The sequence below is a fragment of the Camelina sativa genome, chromosome 5 (assembly GCF_000633955.1).
Source record: "Camelina sativa cultivar DH55 chromosome 5, Cs, whole genome shotgun sequence".
Lineage (NCBI taxonomy): Eukaryota > Viridiplantae > Streptophyta > Magnoliopsida > Brassicales > Brassicaceae > Camelina > Camelina sativa.
Genome location: NC_025689.1, coordinates 26336368 through 26347853, shown reverse-complemented (window position 1 = coordinate 26347853; position 11486 = coordinate 26336368). Strand labels below are relative to the sequence as shown.

Genomic DNA, 11486 nt, shown 5'->3' with positions numbered 1-11486 from the left:
GTGTAAGATGGTCATTACAATTAAGTCTATCAGGATTACGGATTTTAGCAAGGTATGTCTGCGGTTGACAGGTTGTCCCAAAAACTATAAATATAAGATTAAAATAAATATATTATATATAAATAATATTGTTACATAGTTCTGTATATATAATACGTGAAATATGTGATAATGTGAGAAAATTTAATTTATACCAATTAAGATAACTACAAAATATCAATATTATAAGTTATTTTAAAATTTCTTTTTTTTTCATTGCCACTAAAATTTTTAAGAATAATTAATATAAAATTTAGGTTGAGGACATGCTTGGGCATAACTTTAACGACCACGGTCTTAGCGGGTTGACCCGCTGTGGTCCATGAAAAAAGAAATGTAGACCGACCTGTTTGACACCTCTATATACATGATTATTATAAACAAACTGGTACAACTTAATAATATAAACGGATATTAATAAGTTTTGTAATGAATGCTGGTTCATCCTCCGAATATTTTTATCTTGGATTGGTGAAATTAATTTATAACAAAAATAAATTATTGTGTTGTATATAAACTGCAGATTAAATCGTAGAATTAACAATCAAAATACAATTATACAATCTTAAACTTCAAATAAAACGTAAAAAAATAACTAACAATTACAATTTAAAATTTAATGATTTTAATAAAAAAATAATCCCGCGGTGTACCGCGGGTTAAAATCTAGTAGTCATTGTAATATGTTATTTTGTCATTTTAACTAGGATTTAACCCGCGGTACACCGCGGGACAATATTTTTAATTTTAAAAATTTAAAATTTATATTGTATTTATTTGTTATTTTATTAGCGTTATATTAATTTTAAAAATATAAATTTTTACAGGTATTTGATATAAGTATAGGATTTTTATAGTGTTTTCAAGATTTTAACCCGTGTGGTATATGTATAGTCAAGTAATACATTTATCTCCTGGTACACATCTAAAATTGTTTAAGAAAAAACAATTCCACTTAACACTCTATATGGGATTAATACCAACCCGTCTCACTAAAATCAAAATAAGTTTTTACGTAAAAAAAATAAACAAAATAAGTTTTTTTATCAAGTTTAATTATTTTAATTGTTTTACCAAATTATCATATTTTTATAGTTTATAATTTTTCCATGTCAATATATATAGTTTATGATAATTAATAGAATTTTAATCTTTCTGGTAATTCCTAAAAAAATAAAAAATAAACCAAATTATATGGGGAGTTTTCAACATATTTAATGTGACATTTTATAATTGGATTTTCGGTTTAGGAAATATATTAATTTTAATATAATATTGGAGATTGTAAACTTTTGTTAGGGAAAATCTGTTGTATATCATTTAAATTTGAAAGATTTTAGCATCTATAAAAATATTTTTGGAAATTTAATGGGTAGAGTTGTTTTTGGAAAAACCGGAATGTATAGATGTTGTTAAGATTTTATGGCAATAAATGTAACAAATTTTGGTCAATTTAAGAAAGTTTAGTATTTGAATTTCTCTACAATGTTATTTATGCAATTGTTTTAGGGGTTAATGTTGTAAAAAAAAATTAAATAAGTAAATTTAAAGGGCATAAACCAAAATGTACTTAAAAAATGTTAATATAGATTTAAGAAAGTTTAGTATTTGAGTTTCTCTGCAATGTTATTTATGGAATTGTTTTAGGGATTAATGTTGTAAAAAAATTAAATAAGTAAAATTTAAAAGGCATAAACCAAAATGTACTTCAAAAATGTTAATATAGATGAATACAATTTGATATTTACAAAAATAAAAGCCACATTTAATCAAAGAAGGAATAACTTTAAGCTTTACTAAAAATTTAAAGAATGATTAATATGTGGCAATTTATTTTTGGTGTTTTCTAATATCTTCAACATATACAATTTGTTCTAGTATGTCTTCATGCATTGATTTCCAAATTAGGCCCATACTGATAAAAATGGATCAATAATAACCACATAAAGTAAGATATTATCTCATTTCATTACCCAAGCGAGAGAGACACACCACTAATCTCAATGGCGCAGAATCTTGATATTAAAATTTGTACATTATATATGTACTGGGAACAAAACCAAGTTCTCTCAAAAGGAGAAGAAGATATACTTTCTCAATAATCTCTCATGGCTTCGATAACCCTACTTGAAGTCTCAATTTCTTTCCTTTTTTTTCTGCTTCATTTTCGGATATTTCTTGATTAGCAAGAAACCCCACCGTATCTTCCCGACGGACTGGCCGTTAGTCGGTATGCTTCCGGGTTTACTCGTCATGATGATCCCTCAGGGTTTCGACTACGCAACTGAGGTTTTCGAGGCCTCAAACATGACTTTTGCTTTCAAAGGCCCATGTTTTGCGGGACTCGACATGTTGCTCACCGTTGATCCGGCCAATATCCATTACATCATGAGCTCAAACTTCGAGAATTATCCAAAAGGATCCGAGTTCAAGAAGATATTCGATATTTTGGGAGATGGGATTTTCAACGCGGATTCAGAGTTATGGGAAGAACTGAGGAAATCAGCTCAAACCATTATCAATCATCAAGATTTTCAAAGCTTTACATTAAAAACAAGCTTGAGTAAGCTAGAGAAAGGGCTTGTCCGTTGTCCCACTTCTTGATCACGTTGCTGAGAAGAAATTGGTCGTTGACTTACAAGACGTGTTCAAAAGATTTGGTTTCGACACTTCCTTTGTTCTTATAACCGGGGTTGATCCAGGTTGTCTCTCGATCGAAATGCCGCATATGGAGTTTGCAACAGCTTTAGACGAAGCAGAGGAAGCGATATTGTACAGACATGTCAAGCCGGAGATGATTTGGAAGATGCAAAGATGGTTTGGGTTTGGAGATGAGTTGAAAATTAAAAAAGCTCACTCGACATTCGACCGAATTTGCTCGAAGTGCATAGCTTCTAAGAGAGATGAAATAGCCCGTGGAGATATTGACTCTTCTTCTAAAGATTTGTTGATGTCTTACATGAATGTCGACACGACCAAGTACAAGTTGTTGAATCCTAGTAATGAAAAATTCCTTAGAGACATGATCGTAAACTTCATGGTAGCTGGTAGAGACTCCACAGGCTCTGCTCTCACTTGGTTCTTCTTTCTTCTCTCTAAGAACCCAATGGCGATAACCAAGATTCGTCAGGAAATCGACACAAAACTATCTCCAGGAACCAAGAGTTTTGAATCATTCAACTCTCAGGAGGTAGAAGAGTTGGTGTATTTACATGGCGCATTGTGTGAAGCACTACGGCTCTATCCACCGGTTCCATTTCAGAACAAGTCTCCTATAAACTCGGATGTCCTTCCGAGCGGACACAAAGTCGATGCAAGTTCAAAGATTTTCATTTTTCTTTACTCATTAGGGAGAATGAAATCGGTTTGGGGAGAAGATGCATCGGAATTTAAACCAGAGAGATGGATTTCAGAGAGTGGAAGGTTGATTCATGTGCCTTCTTTTAAGTTTTTATCATTCAATGCCGGTCCAAGGACTTGTTTGGGGAAAGACGTGGTTATGACGAATATGAAGACAATAGCTGTGAAAATTATACAAAACTATGAGATAGAGGTCATTGAAGGACAGAAGGTCGAGCCATTTCCTTCTATTATTCTTTACACGAACAGTGCCGTGCCAATGATTCTAGAGGCTTGGGGCGAAATTTTGTAATGTAAAATTTTAGAAAACTTAATTAACAATATATCACCTAAAATTTGTGTTAAACTAAAAATTTATAGAGTTTTTGAATCAAATACTAAGAATTATAAAAGATGATAACAAAAAGAATAATTATTATGATGATAAAGTTCAAATTTGTAGTTAAAAACACTTAAACATTGTAAGCTTAAGCCTAGAAATGAAGATATTTGTCAAATGATGCTTAATTCAGAAGCAAGGTTAAAAGCCAAGAAGATAGATCATATGGTTTTTCGTGAAATGATAGCTAAATGTATCATTCAACATGATCTCCCATTTGCTTATGTTGAGTATGAGAGAGTAAGATCAATTTGGAAGTATTTGAATGAAGATGTGAAATTTATCAGCCGTAACACATCGGCAGCCGATGTTTACAAGTTTTATGAGAATGAAGCAGAGAATTTAAAGCGAGAATTAGTTAATCTTCCTGGAAGGATCAGTCTCACTTCTGATTTATGGTCTGCAATCACTCAGGAGGGATACATGTGTTTAACAGCACATTACATTGACAAGAATTGGAAACTGAACAACAAAATTCTAGCATTTTGTGCTGTACCGTCTCCACATACAGGTACACACTTAGCTATGGAGATCCTTGAGAAACTGAAGGAATGGGGGATTGAAAAAAAAAAGTGTTCTCACTTGCTTTAGACAATGCTACTAACAATGATACAATGCAAGAGATGGTGAAAAATCAGCTTATGTTGCGAAATGATTTGTTGTGTGGAGGAGAGTATTTTCATGTGAGATGTGCAGCACATGTTCTTAATGTCATTGTTCAAGATGGTCTGGCAGTGATTGGTGATTCGTTGGATCAAATCAGGGAGAGTATCAAGTATGTTCAAAGATCAGAACGCCGGGAGATACTATTCGCAAAATGTGTGGAATCTGTTGGTATAAAGCATAAGGCTGGTTTGCTGCTGGATGTGAAAACAATATGGAACTCAACATACAAGATGCTTGATAGGGCTCTCAAGTATAGAGCTGCATTTGCTAATCTCAAAGTTATTGATGGGTTAAACTATAAGTTTTTTCCTACAGAAGATGAATTGGAAACGACTCAATAGTCTGTGTGATTTGTTGGAGCCGTTTGATCAGGTTACTACTCTTATTTCAGGTTCCACATATCCAACTTCCAACTTGTACTTCATGCATGCAAGTCTGGAAGATCAATAACTGGTTGACAGTGAATGAGTTTAGCGATGATGAAGTTATTAGAATCATGATTGTACCCATGAAGGAGAAGTTTGATAAGTACTGGGAAGAAGTAAGTGATATATTTGCAATGACTACAGTGCTTGATCCAAGGTTGAAGCTAACACTTGCAAACTATTGTTTTGGTAAACTTGATAAAAGTTCTTGTCAACAGAAGATTGAACAATTGAAAAGTAAACTACCTACTTTGTTTGAATCATATGAGAACAAGTCAGTTTTTGCATCACATTCTACGAAGACACATGAAACAGATTACCAGAGAGATGACAATGAAGGCAAAAGAGGAAGCTTTAGCAATTACGATGTAAGCACTCATAAATTCTCTATTTGACTAGTTTCAGGTTATGTATATTAAACTGCATGTTATTGGTTTTAAAGTCTCAATTTCTGGGTTTTTTAAGAACTGCAGGTGTTGGTGTTTTAAACTGCAGGTTTTTGGTTTTGAAGTTTCAAGTTCTAGTTGTTTCAAAAACTGCAGGTTTTGGTTGCTTAAAAAACTGCAAGTTTTGGTTTTTAAAAAAACTGCAGGTTCGATTTTACAAAACTGCAGGTTCTTGTTTTTTTAAAAAACTGCAGGTTCGATTTCAAAAACAGCAGGTTTTCAGGTTTGGTTGTTAACTTGTTATGTTTTAGTTTATGGTTTTTCAATTTGCAGGTTCTGTTTTTTTAGAAACTACAGGTTTTCACGTTCTGGTCTTATGTCTAAGATTCTGGTTTTAAAAAAACTGCAGGTTCGATTTTACAAAACTGCAGGTTCTTGTTTTTTTAAAAAACTGCAGGTTCGATTTCAAGAACAGCAGGTTTTCAGGTTTGGTTGTTAACTTGTTATGTTTTAGTTTCTGGTTTTTCAATTTGCAGGTTCTGTTTTTTAAAAAAATTGCAGGTTCTGTTTTTTTTTAAAACTGCAGGTTTTTTTAAAGTTTCAGTTTCTTAATTTTTCCTGTTTCTTATGCAGGATTTCTTAGCCTTTCGAAAAGAGACTGTTGTTGCTAGTGGAAAGACTTCCTTACAAATGTATCTTGATGAATCGGCAATAGACATGAAGAATTTTGAGAGTTTAGACATTCTAAAGTATTGGAAAGATAACTCTCAGCGCTATGGAGAATTGGCTTCCATGGCTTGTGATCTTCTTAGTATTCCTATCACAACAGTAGCCTCTGAATCTTCCTTTAGCATTGGAACTCGAGTTTTGAGCAAGTATAGAAGTTGCCTCCTTCCAAAAAATGTTCAAACACTAATATACAGTCGCAATTGGTTAAAAGGTTTTGAAGCATATGAAAATGGTAAGCAAATGTGTTTCATAAGTTTTCAATTTCACAATCTTAGACAGTGTATTAACAAATACATTGTTTTTTTTTTTGAAATCTGTAGAGGAGGAGAAAGAATTAATTGGTGAAGATGAGGCACTACCTTATTTCCAATCGATTGTTGATGATGAAGAAACGGCTTGAGTTTTAGTTTTGTTTCAGACTTTTAAGTGTTTGAGTTTAAAGTTCAGCTTTTGGTTCCGTTGTCTCAGTCTTGCACTTTCAGATTTTGAATGTTTCAGATTTTTAATGGTTGAGTACTTGAGTTTAAAGTTCAGCTTTTGGTTCCATTGTTTCAGTCTTTCAGATTTTGAATGTTTGAGTTTTAAGTTCAGCATTTTTCAGGTTTGTTTGAGTTTCAATGTTTCAGATTCATGGTCAATGATGGTTAATCTGTTTTAACAAGTTACATATCTTAAATGATAATACACATTCAAACTATACAATGCCTGCGGGCTGATCCGCTTAACCGCTAATATTTGCGGGGTGGGTTTGGACATTGGTTTATCTATCCGCGGTCTTAGCCGGCGGCCCGCTTCGGTCTAAAAGAAGATGCGGTCCATCGCGAGTCTGTTCAGGCGGACGCGGGCATGCCCGTCTGACAGCTCTACGCACAACCAACCATCCCTAGCGACCGAGTAACAAGAGAGGTGGGCTGGAATATTTGATTTCGTCTAGCCACGGACAACACTTCCCCATGAATTCTCCGATTAACTATAAACTCCTCCATTGTCGATCGACACCTCCATCTTGTGATGATTGTTACCCAACGCACCACTTGCGAACCAACACACATTGTGTCGATCGACACCCTCCTAGTCTCGGTCGACACTAACGCCCACAACATCACTTCCGTCGATCCCTTCCCATCCAAACCTAACCAGCTGTCTCCTATGATCCAAAAACACAACAACATGCTGGTGTCGCTCGACACCCCAACCTTACCACAAAATCGTCTATTTCAGACCACAATAAAAACACTTGATTAAATCACAAACCAACCGTCTATTTCGTAAACCCACCATTGGATATGAAGATTTTAGCACCAGAGACATCCCCACCAAATTTCAACCAAATCGGACTCCATTTCATTCTCCAAACGTTGCTCCGAAGTAGCTATCTTGAACCAGTTCGCGCAGTCCATCTACAGGTTTAGTTTCGACCGAAACCAACCCAAAAACACACAACCTGAAGTCGAATTCATGCTCCTATCGGCCACAAAAATCCAATTCAACAACCAATACTCGATCCTAACGATTTAGCACATAAACCACGCATTCACAGAGACTATAGCCATAGAAAACATCACATTGATTTTTTTGCAATCCATCNGTTTAAAGTTCAGCTTTTGGTTCCATTGTTTCAGTCTTTCAGATTTTGAATGTTTGAGTTTTAAGTTCAGCATTTTTCAGGTTTGTTTGAGTTTCAATGTTTCAGATTCATGGTCAATGATGGTTAATCTGTTTTAACAAGTTACATATCTTAAATGATAATACACATTCAAACTATACAATGCCTGCGGGCTGATCCGCTTAACCGCTAATATTTGCGGGGTGGGTTTGGACATTGGTTTATCTATCCGCGGTCTTAGCCGGCGGCCCGCTTCGGTCTAAAAGAAGATGCGGTCCATCGCGAGTCTGTTCAGGCGGACGCGGGCATGCCCGTCTGACAGCTCTACGCACAACCAACCATCCCTAGCGACCGAGTAACAAGAGAGGTGGGCTGGAATATTTGATTTCGTCTAGCCACGGACAACACTTCCCCATGAATTCTCCGATTAACTATAAACTCCTCCATTGTCGATCGACACCTCCATCTTGTGATGATTGTTACCCAACGCACCACTTGCGAACCAACACACATTGTGTCGATCGACACCCTCCTAGTCTCGGTCGACACTAACGCCCACAACATCACTTCCGTCGATCCCTTCCCATCCAAACCTAACCAGCTGTCTCCTATGATCCAAAAACACAACAACATGCTGGTGTCGCTCGACACCCCAACCTTACCACAAAATCGTCTATTTCAGACCACAATAAAAACACTTGATTAAATCACAAACCAACCGTCTATTTCGTAAACCCACCATTGGATATGAAGATTTTAGCACCAGAGACATCCCCACCAAATTTCAACCAAATCGGACTCCATTTCATTCTCCAAACGTTGCTCCGAAGTAGCTATCTTGAACCAGTTCGCGCAGTCCATCTACAGGTTTAGTTTCGACCGAAACCAACCCAAAAACACACAACCTGAAGTCGAATTCATGCTCCTATCGGCCACAAAAATCCAATTCAACAACCAATACTCGATCCTAACGATTTAGCACATAAACCACGCATTCACAGAGACTATAGCCATAGAAAACATCACATTGATTTTTTTGCAATCCATCTTACCCGATCACAATTCATCTCACACATCTCAATTCCCTAGATGAGCACCAAATCACCTACTTACCTGGGATTAGGGACGAATTTGGGCTAAGAATAACATCACAGGACCAATGGTGCTTCCCTTTCTTCCTCCATGTCTAAGCAACACATGACAGCCTCTTTCCTTCTCTTGTCCAGCCCAAAACCATCTCATTTGTCCTCCCTTGTAAGAGATACAACCACCTCTCTCTCTCTTCTCCTTCAAGGGCAAGAATCGACTAGGGATTGGAACCCCTAAAGAAAGAGAGACGTTCTCCTTTTATAGGGAAGATTTAGGGTTCTCTTCAAACCACACTAAACCGCCGCAAAAAAAAGAAATAAAACTAACCGTCTAACCCAAAACATTGCTAGCATCGAAAATGATAATAAAATTTTATTTTATTTAATTAAAAATGATAATAAAATTTTCTGTTAAACAAAACAAAATTAATTTTAAAAAACTCGCAGCATAAATGTGGGTCTCATCCTAGTTTTATTAATATTTAAATATTCGTAACCAGCTGTAAAACCATAATTATTATTTTTGACTACAAGGTGTACCATGATGTCCTCCACAAAGGCAACATAGACCAAACTTTATTTACAATTTTTACAACAATATACTGTGATGTTGACCAAATTTACAAAAGAAACATTCAAATCACCTAATAAAGGTTGTCATCTTTGGTTCATATTTCAACTTAAGACTATCAGGGCATGTCCAACAGAGTTTCTCAAGCAGTGACTCAAATAATAAATAATAATATATATGTGGAAAAGTAGAAAAGAGAAAGAGAAACGTTTCTTACTTAAGACTCCTAAGAATCTTGCTCAAACATTTGTCAATTACTTATTGGTTGATTTACTAAAAAATAATAAAACAAATTATTTAATTAAAATATAATTTTTTAATTGTTTTTTGTAACGCCCGTGTCCCAAAGAAAAGTGGAAGAACCGATCAATTTATGTGAAATCATCAAAACTGCCCGGTTTGGTTTAAGTTCACCCGGTTTAGAGCCAGTTTTGGGAAACCCTAAGTGATGTATTTATAATTATATGGACGCCTCTTCTCTCAATTTGGTCGTGGCTGTTATTCAATACTTGTGTTGAGAGGAAGAAAGAGATAGAGAGAGAGGAGAGAGCCTATTGTGGTGTTAAGGAGATTAAAGGAGAAGGAGTAGAATCGTTAGGGTTTGGGAAGAAACAGTTTCGATATATCAAATCGTTGTTAAAGGTAACGAAATTTGGTAGATTTATTCTCAAGCCTTTCATCGTAATTCTCCTTTTTACAGAAGTGGATTTGGATTTAAACTCGATTAGTTATTTGCAGTTTCATGAGACACGTTTTCTCAGACGCGAATTGGGACAATCGTGGTCTCATCTGGTTTCTGATTGGCACGAGATTTTGTGGAAAGCTTTTTGACGTTTCGGTTTTGTGATGTTGGTTTTTAGTGTTTGTGTTAATGGAACTTTGGATAGAGTTATGTTAGGTTGTTGGATAGAATGGTTAGGAATGTTACTGCATTGATGATATGTTGGTTCTGTATTGTTGGTATGTTTCCGTTGTGCATGTTGGTTGTTGTTGGTTTATTGTTGAATTGTGGTTTGGTTGGTTTAATTAAGTAGTATGGGATGCTTAATTATATATTGTAGTTATTTTTTAAAAAAGGTTCGGGTTGTTTAAATTTGGTATCAGAGCCTTTACGGTTCTAGGATGTTTAGAGTGGTTTAAAGAAATTTAATTGGTTGAATTATTTTCCTATTGTTGGATGCATGATGTTGTGTGATGAAATTGATTATGAGTAGTTAGTCAATTTGCATGTGGTATGGAGTCCTAGTATCATCCTCTTCGAGCCTTCAATGAGATTCCACGGTAAGTTGTTTTATGTGTTGTTAGTTGTGTAGTGTTTTTAGCTTATGTACGAGAGGTGCAGTTGGCTATTGACAAATTGTTGGAAATTGGTGGATCACGCTGATATCGAGATATACCGTTGGCGGTGATTTGTAAAAGTGGATGTGTTGGAAAGGGATTTCCGAGAAGTTAAGTTGGACACTTACTTTGTCCAGGGTGGCTGAAGTGCCACTGTAACAAGATGAGGTGGTGTTCGGAGTACAAAATTTTCGTAAAGCGGTGGTGTTGAGGGAAGTTTTCTGAAATAGAAGTTTTTATAAGTGGAAAGTTTCCATAAATGGATGGTTTCTAAAAATGAAAAAAAAAATCAGGAAGTATGAACTTGTCCATTTTTTTGGAAAGGGTGCGGGGGAATATCCAAAGTGGTTGAGATGTTTGGAATGAGGTCTGGGGGTGGCCATGACAGTGATGATATTCTGGGAGAGATTATGGTGTTGGTAGGACATTGCGATGTTTTACGTGAACCACGGGAGGTAGTTCCGGTCTGGAGATGCTTATAGACGTTAGGACTTGTTTGCTCATGAGGAGATGATTAGTTCCCCTAGGGAGATGATTAGTTCTCCTTAGGGGATGATTAGTTCCCCTGGTGCACCGCGGGCTTGACGGGTTGCGACCCTGAGAGCGGTAGAGGAGATGATTAGTTCTCCTAGGGGATGATTAGTTCCCTGGAGGGGATGAGTAGTTCCCCTGGTACCGAGATCTCGAAGGTGACGATCCGAGAGTGAACGGTATGGCTCGAGGACGACGGTCTGAGAGTGCAGGCGGTGCAGTTCGAAGGTTGCGACCTAAGAATGTATGAGTGAGAGAGCAAACAATGTCTAGAACGTGGTTATGAGCGTAGTGACTGGATGTAGACCTCGGAGGTCGAGATTGATCTCGTGTTTTGGGTTGTCCTGACTAGTGGGGTCAGGGTTATG

The 11486-nt window shown here is 36.2% G+C and overlaps 1 protein-coding gene and 1 pseudogene across 1 annotated transcript; both read left to right on the top strand.

Moving 5' to 3' along the window:
• LOC104789594 lies at positions 2137-3843 on the top strand (annotated as a pseudogene).
• On the top strand, positions 3959-6384 carry LOC104789593 (zinc finger BED domain-containing protein RICESLEEPER 4-like). The gene is made up of 7 exons (XM_010515266.1): positions 3959-4289; positions 4370-4722; positions 4836-5237; positions 5365-5411; positions 5589-5664; positions 5889-6216; positions 6305-6384. Exons 1-7 carry the CDS (start codon positions 3959-3961, stop codon positions 6382-6384), a joined length of 1617 nt encoding a protein of 538 aa, XP_010513568.1.

What these genes read in the sequence shown, in the direction of transcription:
- LOC104789593 (XM_010515266.1), top strand. Translation starts at nt 3,959, where the DNA reads ATGATAGCTAAATGTATCATTCAACATGATCTCCCATTTGCTTATGTT. An exon ending in GAAGCTTTAGCAATTACGAT is followed by an intron (nt 5,238 to 5,364) that starts GTAAGCACTCAT and finishes TTTAAACTGCAG; the next exon opens with GTTTTTGGTTTTGAAGTTTC. An exon ending in TTTTGAAGCATATGAAAATG is followed by an intron (nt 6,217 to 6,304) that starts GTAAGCAAATGT and finishes TGAAATCTGTAG; the next exon opens with AGGAGGAGAAAGAATTAATT.